This window comes from Heliangelus exortis, chromosome 3 (genome assembly GCF_036169615.1).
Source record: "Heliangelus exortis chromosome 3, bHelExo1.hap1, whole genome shotgun sequence".
NCBI lineage: Eukaryota > Metazoa > Chordata > Aves > Apodiformes > Trochilidae > Heliangelus > Heliangelus exortis.
In genome coordinates this window covers 83,799,430-83,818,137 of record NC_092424.1, presented here as the reverse complement: position 1 = coordinate 83,818,137, position 18,708 = coordinate 83,799,430, and the positions used below count along the sequence as shown (strand labels likewise).

Sequence of the window (18,708 nt, the reverse complement as noted above, 5' to 3'; positions counted from 1 at the left end):
GTTTAGCAACTGTGCTCATGGTGGCAGTTGTACTCAGAGGTCAGATCTGGCTCAGAAAAATAAATAGAAAAAGCCATAAAACTGTGGTGCATACTAGATCTTATTTACAGTATACTAAAGTAAAGAAAAAATGGCTAGTATCCAATTGTGAATGAATACAGGTGTTGTTTTACAGGATTTATTGTGTGATGCTGGCAATACATGATGAAGATGATGCTATTTTGTAGAGTTCATGGGATGTGCCTAAAGGTTTGGAGTATAGAGAAGTGAATATTACACTCGAGGTTTTAGAACATAAGCTTTCTATGTGTAGTTAAAAAGAAGTTAATATGCTCTGTTCATGAGGGGAAAGTAAACCACAAGCTTTCCTGTATTGAATAGAATGGTTTAAATAGTATGAATTGCACGAGTAGAATGCACTAGAAACATTTGTTAAAATCTTCATGAGCTTCTTACATTCTGGACTGCATTTGAGAAAAAAACCCAAGCTGATTCACTTGAGTAAATTTTGTGACAAAGTCAGACATCAACACTAAATTAAGTACCTGATAACTAGGACTTTTTTCCAAGTCTCTTCAGAATGCTATTTCTTTTGAAAAATACTTGACTTTTCAGTGTGAGTCTTTGCTTTAGAATTATTTTTTATCTTCTATTATTTCACACTAAAGTTAGCAACAAATTGTCGAATTCCTTGAGAAGTAAGATGCTGAGACCAACAGCATTCTCAAAGTGGTCACATCAAGCCTTTTCCTTCTCTTCAAACTTTTCTAAAATCCTTGAAGACTGTGGGTCATGTGCAGTGTGTCCTGAGATTCTCAGTAGGACAAGAGTGTCCTTTTCTACTCATGGATGTGCAGCTTTCTGGTGGGCCATTGACTCATTTTCCTTGATGCCACTAATGGCAAAGGGTTATGCAGCCTTCCACGGTTGTGAGAAATTTTGTAGCTCCTTTTTCCTTCAGATGTGGCAAAAGAAAAATGTGGGACGTGTTTTCTATCTTTTGGTTCATACTGAGTGGCAAGTTAGACCTTGGTGATATGAGATACTTTTTACAAATTTTGGAATCACTAAAACATGTCAGTTTAGTATATGAGTAAGTTTTGGAGGGGAGTAAGAAACTGCTTGGACAAGTGATCCTTTGAATTTGTGTGGACTCCCTATCCTCATTAGGGTAAGGACTCTAAAGGAGGCTTAAAAAAGAAAGAAGAAAACCCCAAATTCTGTGTATTTAAAATGGCACCGTTAGCCATTCAGAGTGTGCCAGTCCTGGCAGCTTTCCTGGTTAGTTCAATGAGCATTGCATGCAATCAAATTCTCCTTTTAATGTGGAGCTCGTTTAGCTGCATAACTTGAGGAGCCTCAGGTTTGAATGTCCTGGCCTTTGCATCTGTTTCACTTGTACATCATAAATTCCTCTGAAACAATTTTCATAGCATTTTTAAAGACAGTAAAGTTGGTGCTCCTTAAGAAGCAGAATTATAATGTTATAGTATCAGAGGTCAGTCTCTATATAATATGATATTATATATATATAATATATATATAAGCATATATATATATTATATATATATAAGCATATATATATATGCTTATATATATATAAGCATATAATATGATAAATCAATTGTGAACAGATGTATTTGTAGGTTATTTAAAAGCTCTGTGCCCAGCCACATGAAAAGAATGAGCATGTTCATTTGTCTCAGTTGACAAGAGACTGGATTTCTGCTCACGTGCCCTTTAAAAGAACTCAAGTATTTGCACACCAGATCAGGTACAGACAAGTATCCATCAGCCATATGACCTCCTGCATGCACATGGATGTATGTGTGTCTGCACATGTGTATATGTATATACATATATACCCCTTCCTAGTATAGTCTCAGCTCTGAACCTGTCTTGTACTTCGGTTTTGTTTGTGAGATAGACTCCTTTTTCAGTTCACAAGTTAGGGAAACTGAGGAAAGAGCTTCAGGGGGAGCAGACTGTGAAGCCCCCCAAAATGGATCTGTTCCTGGATATTCATACTCAAGTCTGAGGTTGCCCTCTGTAAGCAAAATGTCACGGATTGGAAAAAGGCTGGAAGAGTCTTGTCCTGACAGGCTGACTCTGGCCTGCAGGTTGGCTCCTTCTACACAGAACAACATGAATAAACATAGTAAATGAACGTAGGCATAGTGAATCCTGATGGTTTACTAAATACAAAATACCTTTTGTATACAAAAGGTTTTTTTGTTTAATTTTTTTTTTTTTTTTTTTTTTTACAGGAAATACTGGATAGATCCCACAATGGAGGACGGGAAGCCCGTTTGGGCTCCACACCCAACTGATGGATTTCAGATGGGTATGATTGTGGACATTGGCACTGACAACTTAACTATTGAACCTTTGAATCAGAAAGGCAAGGTAAGTGTCCCACAAACAAAGGAACAGAGAATAGTCTTATAAAACCCATTTCACCTGTAGGCCAGATCTTTGCCAATATCTACAGTTCTACGAAAGCCTGAAGGAGTGTAAAAGTTTTCTGTTCAAAGTTTGGGTAATAATCTTTGTTTAGCTTTAGTTCAAACTGCAAATGAAACATCCCACTGATAAGAAGCACATGCCTTCTGTCAGTTGTGTGTTGTGTAGGTGCTCATGAAAGAAAGAATCAATCAGTCTTTGTAGACATTTTATTCAGTGCTGTATACTTATTTTTTCTAATTTAGAGACTGGTCAAGAGTCTGCTGTTGGGATTAGCTTCTGTCTTTCCCCTTAAACACATGGAGGTGTCCTAAGTTCTGGTTTACATTAGGCACTTCAGTGTTTGGCTGATGAAGATTGCAACATGGACTCTCTTACCTCAAATACTTTGAGAAGTATCCTGGTTTTTACTAACTGGGATAAGATCAGACACTGTTTTAGAAATTGTAGGTTTTGTCTTAGTGAATGTGTGATGTGTGCCCTTTCTAACAGATTTGTCCTTTCTGTATCTTCTTGTGTGGAAAAAGCAATATGGAACTTCTTTTTTCATGTCAACAGTAATAAGGAATAGCTTGTTACAGGCCAAAAGGTTATGCAGCAGTTCTTCCTCTGGGAAGGAATGCCTTGTTTTTCTACATCTTGGAGAGGAAATTTGCTTTCCTTAGAAATATGAAGAAAAGTTTTAAGTCTGGATTTTTGTGTGTGAGAGATAAAGTCTTTAGGTTTAGTAGTAGTAAAACGCATTCTTCAGTTCGGGAACTGTAAAATTATTCAGATGAAAATACTAAATATTCCAAAGCTATGGTTAAGTAATTTTTAATTGACTGAAACTATTTTTACCCACACTGCTATTTCCTTTTATATCCCCAAATGGTTCTGATGTGATAAAGACCAAAAGTCTGTATACTGAAACAGAAATGGGCAATAAGGACATTCCTGAGTCACGCTACAGTTCTAACTCCTGTTCTAACTCCTTTCAGGGAACATGTTGTGATTCTGAAAATACAGATATTTTGCTTCCTGTTTCACAGTGGACAGTCTCTGTTATCTAGGATTTTGATATCCTTCTATTGGCTGGTTGGTTTTTTTTGTTTTTGTTTTTTGTTTTCTTTTTTAAGTAAGCAGGTCACTCATTTAAGGGCATGAGCACTTCACAGTTAGATGCTTAAATATCATAGAGCTTATGGTCCTATATTTCTGATTATCAAACTTCCTTATAATAATGGAGGTGGAGTAAACATTGTCTTGATTACCTTCTAAGGCTTTTCAAGGTATCTTTGATTTCTTTTTAAAGTGAAACGTTTCTCATTGCTTTTTGTCTTTTTAGAAGACTCTTTTCGCATGCACTTTGACCATCAATTTGAAGTAATCCGCATCAATACCCATTATTACCCAAACTTTGTTTACTCAAAATAATAGTTCAAAAGTGCTCTTAAGTAAGAAGGAGTGATCCAGAAGCTCCGGAGTTGCCTATGATAATTACAGGGAGGAGAGGAGTAACCTGATCTTGTAAACATATCCAGGCAGTGTACCATATTATTATTTTTTAATCTGGGTCATTAGCATGTCATATATATTCTCCGTAGACGCTGGTAGTTTACCAGAGATCACAGGCTAAAAAGGAAATATGTATGCATGTGTGGGATTATTGCCTTTTATATCACTTAATGGTTGATGGAAATACATTGTTAATAACTGCAATAAATGCTGCAAGGCAGCAGTTTTATGAGTTCTTAAGATTTTCCCTCCCTTCCCCACCCATCGCTAGCCCTGGTGTTGCAGTCTGGCACCCTCTCAGCTCTGCCCGCTGAGCTGTGCGTGACACAAAAAATGAGGTCAGCAAATGGATCCAACTAAAAAGTGAAGAAGTGGAAAGTTTTCAGGACAGCAGGAAGCAGTGGCAGGAGGATGGAGGACCTGAGGCCAGCGTAGCCATGGGTTGCTTTGTATTACGAAACCAACTTACTCAGTCCAGACAGGATGAAGGTAGTTGGCCAACACACCGATTTACTTAAAAACCAGCAACAGCAGTTTTGAGTACCACAGGCCATACATAGTTATCAAAAGCATTTACATTTCTGTGCAGGGGCTGGGTGTCTAAAGAGAGGTAGGGATCTGAGTCACCCAGCCTGTGCTATACAAAGAAGTGTAATCCAAGCTCCAGGAGGGTGCTATCAGAACAGAGGATGCGTGTGTTACATGATGGGAGCTACTCTAGGAAAACTAGATCATCAGCTTGCAAGGCTGATAAATGCCATGACTGGAAAGAAAGCAGAGAAATTGGAGAGGAGGTTGCTAATGATCGTGGCCCTCCTAGGGCTGGAGTGCTGCCCTGAGAATGGGCTCTGAGCTGGACCAGTGTCCCACCAGCAGTCGTGTGCTGGTTTACAAAGAAGGCAGGTAGAAAGGCAGACAGTTGTTAAACTTGACTAGGATTGCATTTACACTTCTACTTGGAACGTACTTTTCTGGACTCTCTGGGAATCCTAACCACATATATATAGTGCATGTATTTGGTTGTGTTGTTTGATGCTATAGCAGGGAAAAGGCAGATAACAGTGAAATTCCCAAACGGGGAATTAACTGCTGTCCTGGGGGTAACAAATGTTAAGTAAAATTATTAGGAAGAGATGCCCTGCTGTAACTTGATCTGACATGCCCAGGACCCTTATGGCACTGAGGAGCTGGGAGGTTGCTGGGTGCTGCAGACATCTGCTGACACCCCTTCTGCTGTCAACTGAGAGGGACCTTATGGCTCTGTGCCAGTTCTGAAGACTCATGAAAGTCTTTATGCACCAGCTCTGGTATGATGGAAATAACCAGGAAGGTATTTCCCTGGGCTAAGTATAAATGAATTCATGTACTTCGAAAGTAACAATCACAACATCCAAAGTTCAGCGTTTCAAGATAAGGATTTTATTGGGTTTTTTTAAAACAGATAGTACAGCTTGCTTGTGGAAATGAGGTGTATTGTCTGTCTTACACACTGTACTGCTTTAGGTTGATTTGTGAAATACAACTGAGGGTAGGGATGTCTCCTGCCTGTATGTGGAAGGTATAAAGGAAGGCATGGTTACATGTATTAGATTACATGGTAGAAAGAAGATCCTCCTTGAATGGAAAGATATCTTTTTTCACTCATCTAGTTTCTGGGAGAATAGTTAAGATTACCATTGGATTGCAAGGGCTGCTTCATTAAGAAGAGGAGGAAAAAACCCTACAAAACCCCCTAAACGCTCTGTTTTGCCTTGTGAGACCACTTTAGGGTCTGATAAGGTTAATACCCTCTCCATTTTAAGCTGTACCTTATGCAAAAGTCTTCTATGGAATGAATGCCTGAAGTGTTTTCTTCCTACAATAAACGTTTAAAGAGCTAATAACAGAGCAACATATTGAAGAATTTCTTTGGATCTTTTTTAATTGATAGACCTGGGATACTTTGCCTGTTTTCTAACTTAATATATTACAATTTAATAGTAATTGGCAGTACTTAGAGCTCTGCACATCCCAGTAGCATCCTTGCCTACATAACAAGTAATTATCTGCCTTACATAAAACAAAGGTCCAACAATGACATTTGGGAGTGAAACTCTTTGTGACATACTTAGAATTAATTTTCATGTTTTGATCTAAGTCTAGCAGAAAAGCATCAGCTTTCAGATAAATTGTCGTATTGTTTATTTGATTTATTTCCTCTGAGATATTCTAGAAATCAATTCAGAATTCCTCCTGAGTGAAAAGAAAGAACAAGGCCATAATACAGCATGAAGTATCATTATTTTTTTCACTGAAATTTACCTGGGGTCAGAAGGCTGAGTGGTGACGACACTGAAAAAGCTCTTCCTCTTCTGAGACAGATTGGGAATATTTGGCTTGAGCTCTGTGAAACATTAAAATGTCAGAGACTGGCTAACAGTTGTACAGAATAGTTGGGTATTGTGTTCATTTGCTCCTGTGGAAAAAAAAAAAATTGTCTCGTAGTGGTTAAACTTTGGTTACAGCAGACAAGAACAAGAAACGAAGTTAGATTTTTGTGAAGCCAGCCATGCTCTTAAATTTTCCACTCTTTCATGCACAGTGAAGTGATTATGTGGAAGCTGTTGTGTACAAATATATCTTTATCCAACGAAATATACCTTTATTGTTGGCAAAATTGCAGAGAAAATTCTTTGTATAGTATGTCCTAACTGTAATACTGTGAGAGAGAGGAAAGGGCAGGGAGAGGGAATCCATGCCTTGCTAAAACTCTGAAGAGCAGCTGACAACTTTCTGAGGCAGGTAAAAGTGTTCAAGTCCTCCATGGCTCCTCCAACCTCTGATTAAGGGTATTTCTGAGGAAGAATGGACATTCAGACATTCCAATGTCATTGAGGAGCTCTGTTTCCCTTAGGAGAGCTTCTTGTGCATATTTTTCTGCATTGGATCCTGATAAGGGTATGACAAAATATAATTTATTATGACTGCAAATTGCATACTTTACGATAACTTTCTAGGGAAGCGATATCACAGACTTGCTGCTTTCTGACTGGCAGCAGTTGGTTCTGTTCCAAGATATTTGTAACCCTTTCCACTTCAAAGAGAGTTGAAATTTGTGGCTATTTATGATGCTGTAAGCTACTGTGTCCATCGTACCATGGCAAAGATATGAAGATAATACAGTCAAGTCACTGTATTCACCTAAAATTCCATGTGAGCTGTTTCTCAGGGGACTGTCTTCCTGAGTGCAATGTTAAACAAGCAAACACATTTGTTTACTGAGGTCATTCTTAACATCCAGTTGGTTGCCTTTTCAAATATTAGACTAGACTTCTTGTCTCCACTTCCAGGGGGAAAAGGAGCCTGTGCCTGCAGCACCATGGCTGCTGTCATGTTTAATTGGCACAACGGGGGTTTTGTTCATTCATAGGTAGCTCTAACAAGCTATTGCTACAGTAAACAAAAAAAAGTATAATTAAAAGTGTACCTCTTACAATAGATTTTTTTGTGCAGATGCTCTAAAGCATGTGTGATAGGATGTTTTTCCTTCCTTTTTACAGCAATATAAATTATGATTTCTAGAGAATAAGGCAGAAACAAAGTTGCTTTTGTTACAAAATTTTGGAGTTGGACATGAACACTTGGTAAATAGCTGTTTTGTATTGAACAGGGTTGAAGGAAGGTCTTGTTTTGCTTTAATATTGATTTATTGAAGAAAAGAAACAAGCAACTGAAGATACAGTATTTGAGGATACAGAGGATACTATGTATTGAACAGTTATATTTTAAGTAGGCATGTGTTAAAACAGCATATAATAATGACAGCACAATCCTTTGACTGAACTAATAATTTTTTTTTTATTCTTAGTGCTTCTTTACAAAACTGAGGAAGTTGAGAGTCCTTTACAATGCTGTTTCCTTTGTAGAACTTGTTTTAATCTTTATTATTTTGTATTACACAGTATTACAATTACGGTGGACTCATTTCATCTCCTCAAATGTCTTTGAACTATATTTCTATTTTTATGGAATTCTGATAATGTTTATATATTTCATCTTCTAGACTTTCCAGGCTGCTATCAATCAAGTCTTCCCTGCAGAAGAGGACAGCAAAAAGGATGTAGAAGATAATTGTAAGTTATGAATTATAAAAATAAATTATGCATTTAGAAAAAAATATTTGCATAGAAGAGAATATTGTTTCCTTACAAGCTTCCTGTTTCTTCCCTGTAGTTTTTGTTTTGCTTTTTTTTTTAATTTGAATTTATGTATAACCTCTGCTAGTCCTTTAAACTTAGTAAAGTGAGCTCATTTTAAATATAATTGGCTTTTAGTTTTTGGTTGAGCATTTCAGAGGAACTCAGAGTTACGTTATTCCCACATACAACTGTTACTTGATATCAGATACATATCAGCTGTCACCTAACAACATCAGGATCAACTGCATTCAGCATTGTGGGGGTTAAGTGTATCTTTTATAGTGCAGCAAAAGAATAAGTTGCTTTATCAGCAGCTGCATTGTACAACATTTTCCTGCACATAGCCCATTTCTCAGATAGCATTCCTGTGGAAGTACAGGTAACTGAAAAGAAATTTAAAGATAACATTCCTGAAACTGGAGATGGGAATCTGGGCCCACTGGGGCCACTGGAAATGGAAATAACTTACAGTGAATTGGATACAAGAGTGCTGCTGGAGAAGGAGTTCTGAGGTGAACCTGTGTAGCAGTCTTCTCTGTGGATCTGCAGGGCTTTTATTTTGTTATATACTTAAGTTAGATGTGTGGAAGCAAATGCAGTATTCAAATCTGGGGAGAGAGTAGCAAGAAAGGAGAGTAAGTGCTGGGAAATGCTTTTACAGAACTGCTGAACAAATACTTTACTGCTGTTGCTCCATGTCAGCAAATCACAGACTCTCCTGTCCTGAAAACCTGATGAAGCCAATTCTTTCACAGGTTTCCCATGGTGTTTGAGCTTGGGAAAATACTGCTAACTTTGTAAGTGGTGGGCAGAAGTATCTTCTATTGTTCTTCATTCAAAATGGAAGCTAAGGCTTTGAAAATTGTTTAGGTGATTTAACTGCAATTCCTGTTTTGAAATAGAAGTTAGTATTTATATCCAGTGACAGGAAATACAGCTGTTTCAGCTTTTCTGCAAGGAGCAAGAAGATGAGACCTGAGGCTTGTGATCTGACTTAGGTGGCACAGTGTTGTGATGGGTGGAAGCAAACTGGTAGCCTTGTTTCCAGTTGCTTACATTTTTGCAGACATTATGTGGACTGAAACCTTTCAAGGATAGTATCTGTATTTTTTGTACATGATGATGGGTTAGGGAAATGCATTTAATCTGTGCATCTCTCACAGTGATTTTGCAGAGCACTTTGTGGCAATTCAGTGTCCCATTCAAGGAAATGAAATTTGGAATGAGATTATGTAAATAATTTGAAATTTCAGCAAAATACTATTCAGTTAATTTAAAACAGTGTTCCTGTAAGAGAAAATGTCTTCTTTGTCTTGCTGAGTGAAACATAAAACTTAAAAATGCTTTGCCGAGTAATCCTTTCTGTGTCAAATGTTATCTCCAGGATTTTAAAACAAATTCTAACTTTTTGTTCATTAGTTCAGGTTTTTCTCCAGGATGCATGAAACCCAAGTTCAATTTCTTACTCTGTCAGAAAGCTTCTGCTGAGCATTGTTTACCTTTAAGGAGGACTTTTAAAAAACACTGAGTGCATTCTGTCTCTCCTTGTAATACTGTTCTGAAAAATCCTGAGAAACTAGTTGATCATTAAACTTACCATTCTAACCTATGCTTTAGTGATTAACTCCCCTCTTGGAAGTAATTTGGTGAAGTATTGTTTTTTTTTTGCACCCTTAGTCGTCTGTATCCCAAATGCACTAGCTGCAAGAGACACCTTTTTGAAAATCTAGCCCTTCCTCAAATGTGGATTGTCAGAAAATATTGCAAGCAATGCAGAGACAAAGCATTTGTTTTGGTTTGCTTTAGGTTTTTTTGAGATTATTACTTCTTTTCTGCTCCCCCCTAGCCCCACTCAGTTTTTGGGAGGTGTCACCATATGCAGAGTTTTTATTTTCTTATGGCCAAGAAAAAGGTTTTTTAAATTATTTTTTGGGTCAAGAAATTTAAAATAATTAAGGGGTGTACAGGGTATCAGGTAAGAATCTTAAAACAATAGTTCTACACATGCAGAGCCTTGCAATTACATGATAAAGTTATTTTCCATACAAACCCTACTTCATTGTGTGCCGAGGGGAGCCAGTGTGAGTAAATTTGACATTTAATTTTCCTACCTTTTAGTGCCTGATTTCACTTCTGTGAACTTTTCGTGTGTGTATAAGTAAATATACGTATTTTTAAGTGCACATACATACACTGGTTATAATGAGCCACATGAATATTCAAAATCCTTTCTGCATTGACTTCCGTTGCCTCTAGATATGGATGCCTCTCTAAAAGGATTTATTTATTCTGCATTTTAAGCTGCTAACATGAGCCTTAGTTTGCATGTCTTGAGTCAAGGTGGTGACATTCCCTCAGGGAGCAAGCTCCCAATATGCACCAAGTCTGCAGGTATAACTGCTTTAACAAGGACTTGCAAAGAGAGTACAGGGCTTGCAATGAAATCTCTGGTCCTTTGTTGTTTAGATAACTATTAAATTTTTATTAGGATGTTTCCTTTAAAAATACTGTAAACCCTGAGCAGTTCTTATGGTCAAGGGAAAGGATTATTTCTTTAAGTGCCTGTAGGCAATTACTGTGTAGTAGTTTCTCAGCTCAATACTGAGAGTCCAAATGACTTTAAAATATTAGCAGACTTCAAAAGTTATACCCTGCCCCCCTCAAGGCATACACAAGGGGAGAAGGAAATTTCAGTTTTCCTGAGAGCAAGCAAAAGCTTCTGTTTCTGGTGCATTTCCTTGTAATGTCTGTTTCTTTTGGGATGGCCGTGTTAAAAAAGGTGAAGGCAGAAAGAGGGCAGTGGAGGCAGAGCTGCAATTTGTGGTCCCAGTGCCACATTCTCAGCCCGCTGGAGGAAGCAGGTGGGCAGGTCCCTTATGGCTGGGGAGGGCAGGAGGAGAAGTCCTGTTGTGTGACACCAGGAACCCACACATGGTCACAGAAAACACCCGTGACCTTGGGTGAGGGGGTGGGGTAATAAGGTCTGTTGGGGTGACAGGGGACAGATGTCATGGTCAGGGCAGCCCTGTTGTGAAAATGTCACACAGGCCTGATTTCAAGGCTGTTGTGGTCCAGAGGGAGTTTCTGCTTGGGGTACAGCTCAAGTGTGTCTTGTGTGTCCCTGCCAACACGGGGCTTTTTGTGGAGGAAGATGGTTTCTGCTAAGCAACCCAGAAGTTCAAAGGTCCTTTGAGAAGCTTGAATGACTCCTGCAGCTTGAAGCAAAGCTATATTTAGTTGTGTAAGGGAAGGAAGGGCTGTTGTTCAGCAGAATTATGCAAGGCAGAGGCAGGCTACTGAACCTACCTCTGCTTCAGGCCAGTCTGGTGTGGGTGGTAGGAAGCAGAGCCCCTTCTCCATCCACTGCAGAAGGAAGGCAATAAGGTTGAAAATGAAAATGCAGATGCTCTTAAGAAGCTCTTATTATCCTCTCCCGGTATCTTTTGGTTCAGCTGAAGGAGAATTGAAGGAGATGTTAAGAGCTGCTTACTGAGCTTCAGGTGTCCTTGCAGGGCGAGGCGGCTGAGCACACCGACTTCAAGTCATAAAAGCTGGCAGCCCTCTTGCACATTCCTGTAAATAAGTTGGAATACCCTTTTCTCTGATGGAGGCCTCGAGAAAGGTCATCAGTCCAACTTGAGACACAACTTCATTGGTTCATAGATGTGGCCCTCCTGAGGTGTGGGGTAGCAGTTACTATTACAGGCTCAGTGCTTACTCTTGTCAACAGTACTCAGGTGTAAACAACTCTTTAAGTGGTGCTAACACTATAAGGTTTACCTGTTTGGTAGTCAGTCAGTCGTAACAGGACAAAATAGTGTTGTGCACTTGAATTTTGAGCAGCAAGAAAAGGAGGATTAAACATATTTGAAAATGGAGACTGTGTGAAGTGCCCTCAGTTGGTTTAGGAATAATGTTTTTAATATTATTACAATGGGCACATCTGTAACTAAGGCTGCTAACACTTTCCAGTGCTTTAAAGCTGAAAACAAGGACCAGCTTTGCCAGAATGTGGACCTATACAGTCTGAAGCTTTCTTTGGGTGCCTGCTGGCTGCCTTGAGCCACTGCCTGGTAATATTTCATCAGAATTTGTTCAGTTATGTTATATTAACAAGCTAAGGAGAAAAAAAAGCTAGGTTTTCTTGAATCCACATTTTTTTGCCCTCCAGCAGTTTCTTTGAGGAAGCCTAATAGCAAAAAATAAATCAGAATTGAAGCATGACAGGTTGTGTTGGTGCTTGGTGTTGCAGTGATTTCCTCATCGAATCAGTGAATATAAATATCTAAAAATCACCACAAGCCAGCAGTTACTTTAAACATCAATCAGGTGGTGTTACCCCAGGGACACTGTGGCTGAGATTGGAGATGGGAGCTGGAAGGAAGGGAACAGCTGGTGTTAGGGATTTTGATAGGCATCAGTTTCTGTGCTTACAGGCTTGGTATGGAGGGAAATGCACAGTGTTTGTATGGAAGGGTGGTAAAAGGGAGCCTGCACAGGGCAGGGCAGGCTCCTGGAGTCTGACTTTTTGTTCAGCAACCTTCCATAACTCCAGTTGTACAGTGAAGAGCAGGTCTGTGATTTTTACAGCCCATAATTGAGTCAGCAGTTCTGCCTCAATCAAGACAGTGTAAAGAAATGATTGATAGGGTTAAACTGTAACCAAAGAGAGGGGAAATAAATCTTTTTGTTATCCTACAATTTAGGTTTTCAGCTGTATATGAGAATAGTCCTGAACTTTTAATGATATATGGTCATCTTTTACTTTCAGGTTCCCTTATGTATTTAAATGAAGCTACTCTGCTCCACAATATCAAAGTTCGGTACAGTAAGGACAGAATTTATGTAAGTATTCCATGTCACAACCACCACTTTTCTGGTAGATGTCCTTTCAAGCAGTCAACAAAGTGAGTGTTTCCAGTTACATTTTTTCCTGTAATAGTAAACAAAAATGGTAACACTGGAAGCTTAGGAAGTTTTAGACTTTTTGACTTTTTTTTTTTTTTTTTTTTTTTTTTAACATTCTACCTTGTTTGAGGTTTGAATCACATTAATCAGAGTAATTTTAGCTAATTTTTACCAGGCAGAGCAATAGATTTTTCTTTATGTGACTGGCTCTCCATGTGCAACCATATCAACAGCGTTGTATCACAAAGGTCTGCTCCTACAGGTAACTTACTTTGCCAGCAGAGTAGCTGTTAACAAAGATGGTTTTCTTTCTTCATTATTTTTGAACGAAGCAAACAGGTGCCGTCTTTGACACCTCCTAGCTCAGATGTCCATCTTAATCTTTTATATTGCTATCAAATTGCCTAATTGTACTTAATGAATTCTGGCTAAATTACATTTTGTCCTTGCCATCTGCCTGGACCCTGACAGCTGTGAAACAGAAGAAAGATAAGAGTTTTCTTTCCTATTTTTTTTTTCCTAATTGGAAGCTGACTAGAGATAACACAAAACAGTTCTACATACTTTTAAAGTGTCTGTGTTAAAATAATCAATTTATGTATTAGCATATGATTCTAAAATGAATGGAGTTAAACCCTTGTATAGAAATATAAAAAGCAAGTATAGTTGTTTTTCTTTGTTACAGTTAATTTTACATGACCATAAATCCTTCATGGACCAAGATAGAGCACCAGCTTTAAAATAAATTTAAAAAAATAGTAACTTAAATTCTGTTCTGGAAAAATAATAAACCCACAAACTGTAAAGCCCTCAAGGAAGTGGAATTGGAAATCTGAAATGGTCATGAGGAAGGATAATATTTATGTTCATTCTGCCTATCTTAATTTTAAACAAATACTACTAATAGGTTGTCCTGAGCAAGTGTGTTTTCTGGATAAAAAAAAAGAAAAAAAATGTTTAGTTTATATTTTAACTACCTTTCCCCTTAAGATAGTTTTAATTAAAATAATTTTTTGCTTTTTAAAATGCTGTTGAACAGTATTTGTCTTGTTACTAAAAGGAAAACTAATATCAGTACTTGCAGTTCTTGAAGAAATGTTTTCCTTCGGTGAAACAAGTACTGAAAATAGAAACAAACAAGAAAATTCATATACTGTGTGTGATCCAGCATATAGCAATATGTGGTGTCCAAATTTCAGTTGCCTAGGGATATGCTGGGTAACAACAAAACAAGTAAGTTATTCAAGCTGAAGGTTTATAAGATTTTCTTCAGACCTGTTCTTGCAAATATATATATATATTTTTTCCTGTGATTCAGACATCTTTCTTGTATGTAATCTGGCCATTATAAACAAGCTGTGGAAGTTTTTTTTCATAGTCTCCAGTCTTCCTTACCCTATGGAAAGGTAAAAAGCTGCCTTGGTTTGAGATTCTGCTCAAATTCCTTCTCTGTGAGAGAACATTTGCATTCTGTATTCCTCACTGTGGAAGCAGCCATAGCTAATTCCTCTCGGCTGAATGCTTTTATTGCCTGGCTTGAGCCTGTTCCCAGGCAGGATCCTGTCAGTCCTTCCTGCTGAGTTTCTTCTATTAGATAGTGAAAAATTATCCCCCTCACTGGAGGAAAGTGCATTATGCAAGGTTATTCACTTTTGAGGAGGAGACTCTGGTGTCTTAGCCTTGATCCCGTAACTAGGACAATAGGAAATAATTTAAAAGGAGATTGGGAGAAAGGTCAAATTTAGGACGTACTCTGCAGCTCAGTACTAAGGAAATTCTCCTGAGAAGTGCTTTTTAATAAAAGTCCTGAGAAGATAATTAGAAAAACTCTTAATAATTTATATCTTTAATCTGCATTAGCTGGAGAGAACTGTAAATGTGTTTGTTATACTTGGACTATATTCTTCAATAGGAATATTAAAATTGCTGTCAACCACTTAGTTGCTTAACATCTAATAGTTTTCTGTTAATTGTTTTCTTCACAGACCTATGTAGCCAACATTCTTATTGCAGTGAATCCATATTTTGATATCCCTAAGTTTTATTCATCAGAAACTATTAAAATGTACCAGGGTAGATCACTTGGAACGTTGCCACCACATGTTTTTGCTATTGGTATGTATTGAGGTTGTCTTTTATAAAACAAGAATTGAATACTTTTCTGTTATCTACGAATTGCCATCTTTAGCAGTGATTAACTTACTTTGACTTGTTAAAAAATAAAAACACTGATTGCTAAAATTGAGAAACTTTAATCCTTGAAATGCAGTTAGAGTAACAGCAAGCCTGGCAGTTTTGTTATTCTGCACTTCCAGGGTTTCATGTCTAAGCAGTTTAAATATAACTTACAACCACACACACAGAAAAAAAAAAAAAAAAAAAAAATCAGATTTTAAAAGTGATTAATGACATAATTATCATTGGCACTGTCTTTCAGTGTAATGATTTTCTTAGCCTTTTATTATATTGCCAGAGCATATGCACTGTTTCTTTTTACATGCTTGTGTTATAGGCAGGAAGTGCATTTACATATTAATAGGATAAACCTGATTTCAGTCCAAATAATAAAAAGTTGGAAACTATAAATCAACATTTGACTTGGTAAAAGCTACTATGTTGAATTCTGTTTTGTAATCAGAAGTATAAATAGCTGTTTTTGTTACCTGTAGCATAACAAGAAACTTTTTTCCAAGTTTCCTTGTGTCAGATACTACTTGTTAGGCAGTACAACTGAAAGTTTCCCTTAAAAAAAACATACTAATGTCAGATTGGTTACTATTTTGTAAATACAGTTAATTCAAGAGGTTAAGTTCTAGGTGGTTGTTTTTGGTTTGTGTTGTTCTGGATAAAGCTGAGTAGGTCTTTAAAAATAAAGACCTGTTAAGACCTGTAAAGCTGTTACATGTAAAGCTGTTTGAGAGGAGCAACTATAATGTAACTTAAAGAAAAACATCAATGAGTTGTAATGCACTCAATTGTAAAGATTTACCTTTTTATTCTGAAAATGTTGCATTTTAATTTTTGTGTTGTAACTTAACTTTATGCTTGCAACTCTCCTAAATACTAATTTTTGCCACTTTTTACATATTCTTCTTTTTAAGCCGATAAAGCATTCCGTGACATGAAAGTGCTCAAGATGAGTCAGTCCATCATAGTCTCTGGAGAATCAGGAGCTGGCAAGACTGAAAATACTAAATTTGTTTTGAGGTTTGTGCTTCTGGAACAAAGTTTTTTTAGTCAGTCTCTTGTGTTGATGCACTTGGTTGATGTACACACAGAGTGAATTGTGAATTAGTCAGTACATTTAAGACACCATTCAATAAGGTATTAATAGAAGAAATTCATAGTGTTAAATGCTGGCACAATAACATATGGAAATAGCTATATATTCACAGAAACCTTAACTTGGTTGTAGTGACAAAATGTAGTAGTTACAGCTTATGATGCAGTCATTTTGGTATTGCACATTTGCTGTTGTGGTAGGTTAAAATGTAACTAGGCATTTTAACTATATTTTGCAAGACATTGTTCATATTGCCATAAATGTGCATTTCTGTGTTTTCCCTTTGTTTCCTAAGTTTGCTTAAGCATCCAGTGTTTTTAACTTTTGATTTTGAGATAACTGCAGAGATTCTGTGAAATACTTTACCCTAATTTACTGAATGAGACTGAATAATAGGATTTTATTCACATATGACCAATACCAAATGAAGAATATTATACTATGATGATAGAAGAGGAAGCAAAGCAGATATATATATATATATATATATATATATATATATATATATATTACTTCCATGGTTTTGATCACAATTGCTTTAAGCTTCTTTAAATCACTGTGGAACACTGTAACTGTTAAAATCACCTGTATCTCAGCTGGCTTGATTATCCAGGAAAGCACAGTGTGAATACTCTTCCTTCCCCACCTTGTCCTTCTTTTCCAGTATAAATCTTTATTTCCCTTTTCTCAGATATCATGTGTTTTCTAGTATAAATGTATGGTATGGTAGTGTTATTTATTGTCTTCCCCATCCCATGAAGAGTTGTCACGGCTGTCTGTCTTTCCTTCATGTTGCTCTTCTCTGCCTCTGTGCAACCTTTAACAGGTGGCTGTAAGAATTACTACAAGGTGTATTTAATGATTTTTACAGGGAACATCCTAATTTTGATCCTGCTAAGAGTGAAAAAACAGCAGGCACTGGGGTAACATATCCTATGGAGGTTATTCTGCTTCTCAGCAAGGGAAGTTCTGATTACACAGCAGGCAAATGTTGCTACTGCTGCTTCTCCCCACCACCCACCTCCAAAGAGTCCATGTAAAAACATAATTGAGTTTAAAAGCAGTATGGTTTTTCCCTTGTGTGATCAGAGAGCAAAAGGTACTAATACATCTCTGTTAGTGCTCCTGATTTTTATTTGGATGGCCCCGTTTTCTGGAACTGTTTCTAACTTGTCCCAGATTTACTTGTGAATTTCCAGAAAGCATTCCCTGTGCATAGGGAAAACAAAAGCAAAAAACAAACAAAAAAAAAACCAAACCAAAAAACCCCCAAAACTGTCAAACTGCAACTTTAGAGCAAGTATGTTGTGGTTTCATTTTCAAGTTCTTCCTTCAGTTGCTAAGTCAGGCACCTGCAGTTTCCTATATCAACATCTCCATGTGGGATTTTTATTAACACTAACAGTTGTGAACACAGAAACTGTAAGTGTGGAAACAGTGTTTAATTCAGGAAATATATATGAAACCTTATTCATTTACTAAGACTATGAATAAATACAGATTGTACAATAATAATCTCATTATTTTTGTATAAAAGTGTAATCTCATATGCATGTTTAGAAGAAATTTTGAGTTTGTCTTGAAGTATGGAAAAAAATCTGAAGCCTACGAGAATACTTTTGTTTTACCAAAAAACAAGTCAAACTGTATTTATTTTAAAAGTTAAGGTATTTGGATCTTATAATCAATGTTCTTCCCTAGTGGTAAATGGTTAGTAAGTATGGTACTCAGACACAAAATGAGTTGAGTTGGGTTGGAAGGGACCTTAAAGATCATCTAGTTCCCCTTCCTTTGCCATGGGCAGGAACACCTCCCACTAGACCAGGCTGCTCAAAGCCCAATCCAGTCTGGTCTTGCATGTGCTAAATCCTGTGGGATTGATGTAACCTGACATGTGAAAGATACCAGTAATTTCCTCTTGCTTTACAGGTATTTGACAGAATCATATGGTACTGGCCAAGATATTGATTACAGAATTGTAGAAGGTATTGGATTTTCTTTGTTTGAATTGGTTTGCAATTTTTTTTTTTCTTCCCTCAACGTTGAAATGTCATTAAGCAGTAACTAAACAAAAGTTAGGATGGAACTATTCGCAGACTTCCTAGGGCATCCTTTATTACTGGTAATATACCTCAATCCTAAATTCTGAAAACTTTTTTTGTGATGCACTTCATTTTATTTACTGTATAGTGTCATATAGTTCTTGATCTTGAAAATGTCTGAGTGTGTGCTGGAGTTGAACTTCACACATTTGTGTACCCAAGATTGGATTTTATGTTGTTTGAATTCTGCAACGGTAAAATTATGTCCTCATTATTATCTGTTAGTACCAGGAAAGAGTAATCCCTTTCCCTTACCATAAAAGTTACTGATAAATTA

General features: G+C 37.2%; 1 protein-coding gene across 5 annotated transcripts in view; it reads left to right on the top strand.

The window, feature by feature from the left end:
- Positions 1-18,708, top strand: part of MYO6 (myosin VI) — a 108,602-nt gene that overhangs the window by 29,292 nt on the left and 60,602 nt on the right. For all 5 annotated transcript variants that reach the window (XM_071741513.1, XM_071741508.1, XM_071741512.1 and 2 more), the window contains 6 exons: positions 2,268-2,406; positions 8,003-8,072; positions 12,910-12,983; positions 15,032-15,161; positions 16,148-16,253; positions 18,259-18,314. In XM_071741513.1, coding sequence (XP_071597614.1) covers positions 2,290-2,406; positions 8,003-8,072; positions 12,910-12,983; positions 15,032-15,161; positions 16,148-16,253; positions 18,259-18,314 — 553 coding nt within the window. In that variant the 5' untranslated portion in view covers positions 2,268-2,289. Of the gene's footprint in view, positions 1-2,267; positions 2,407-8,002; positions 8,073-12,909; positions 12,984-15,031; positions 15,162-16,147; positions 16,254-18,258; positions 18,315-18,708 lie in introns of those variants that run through there.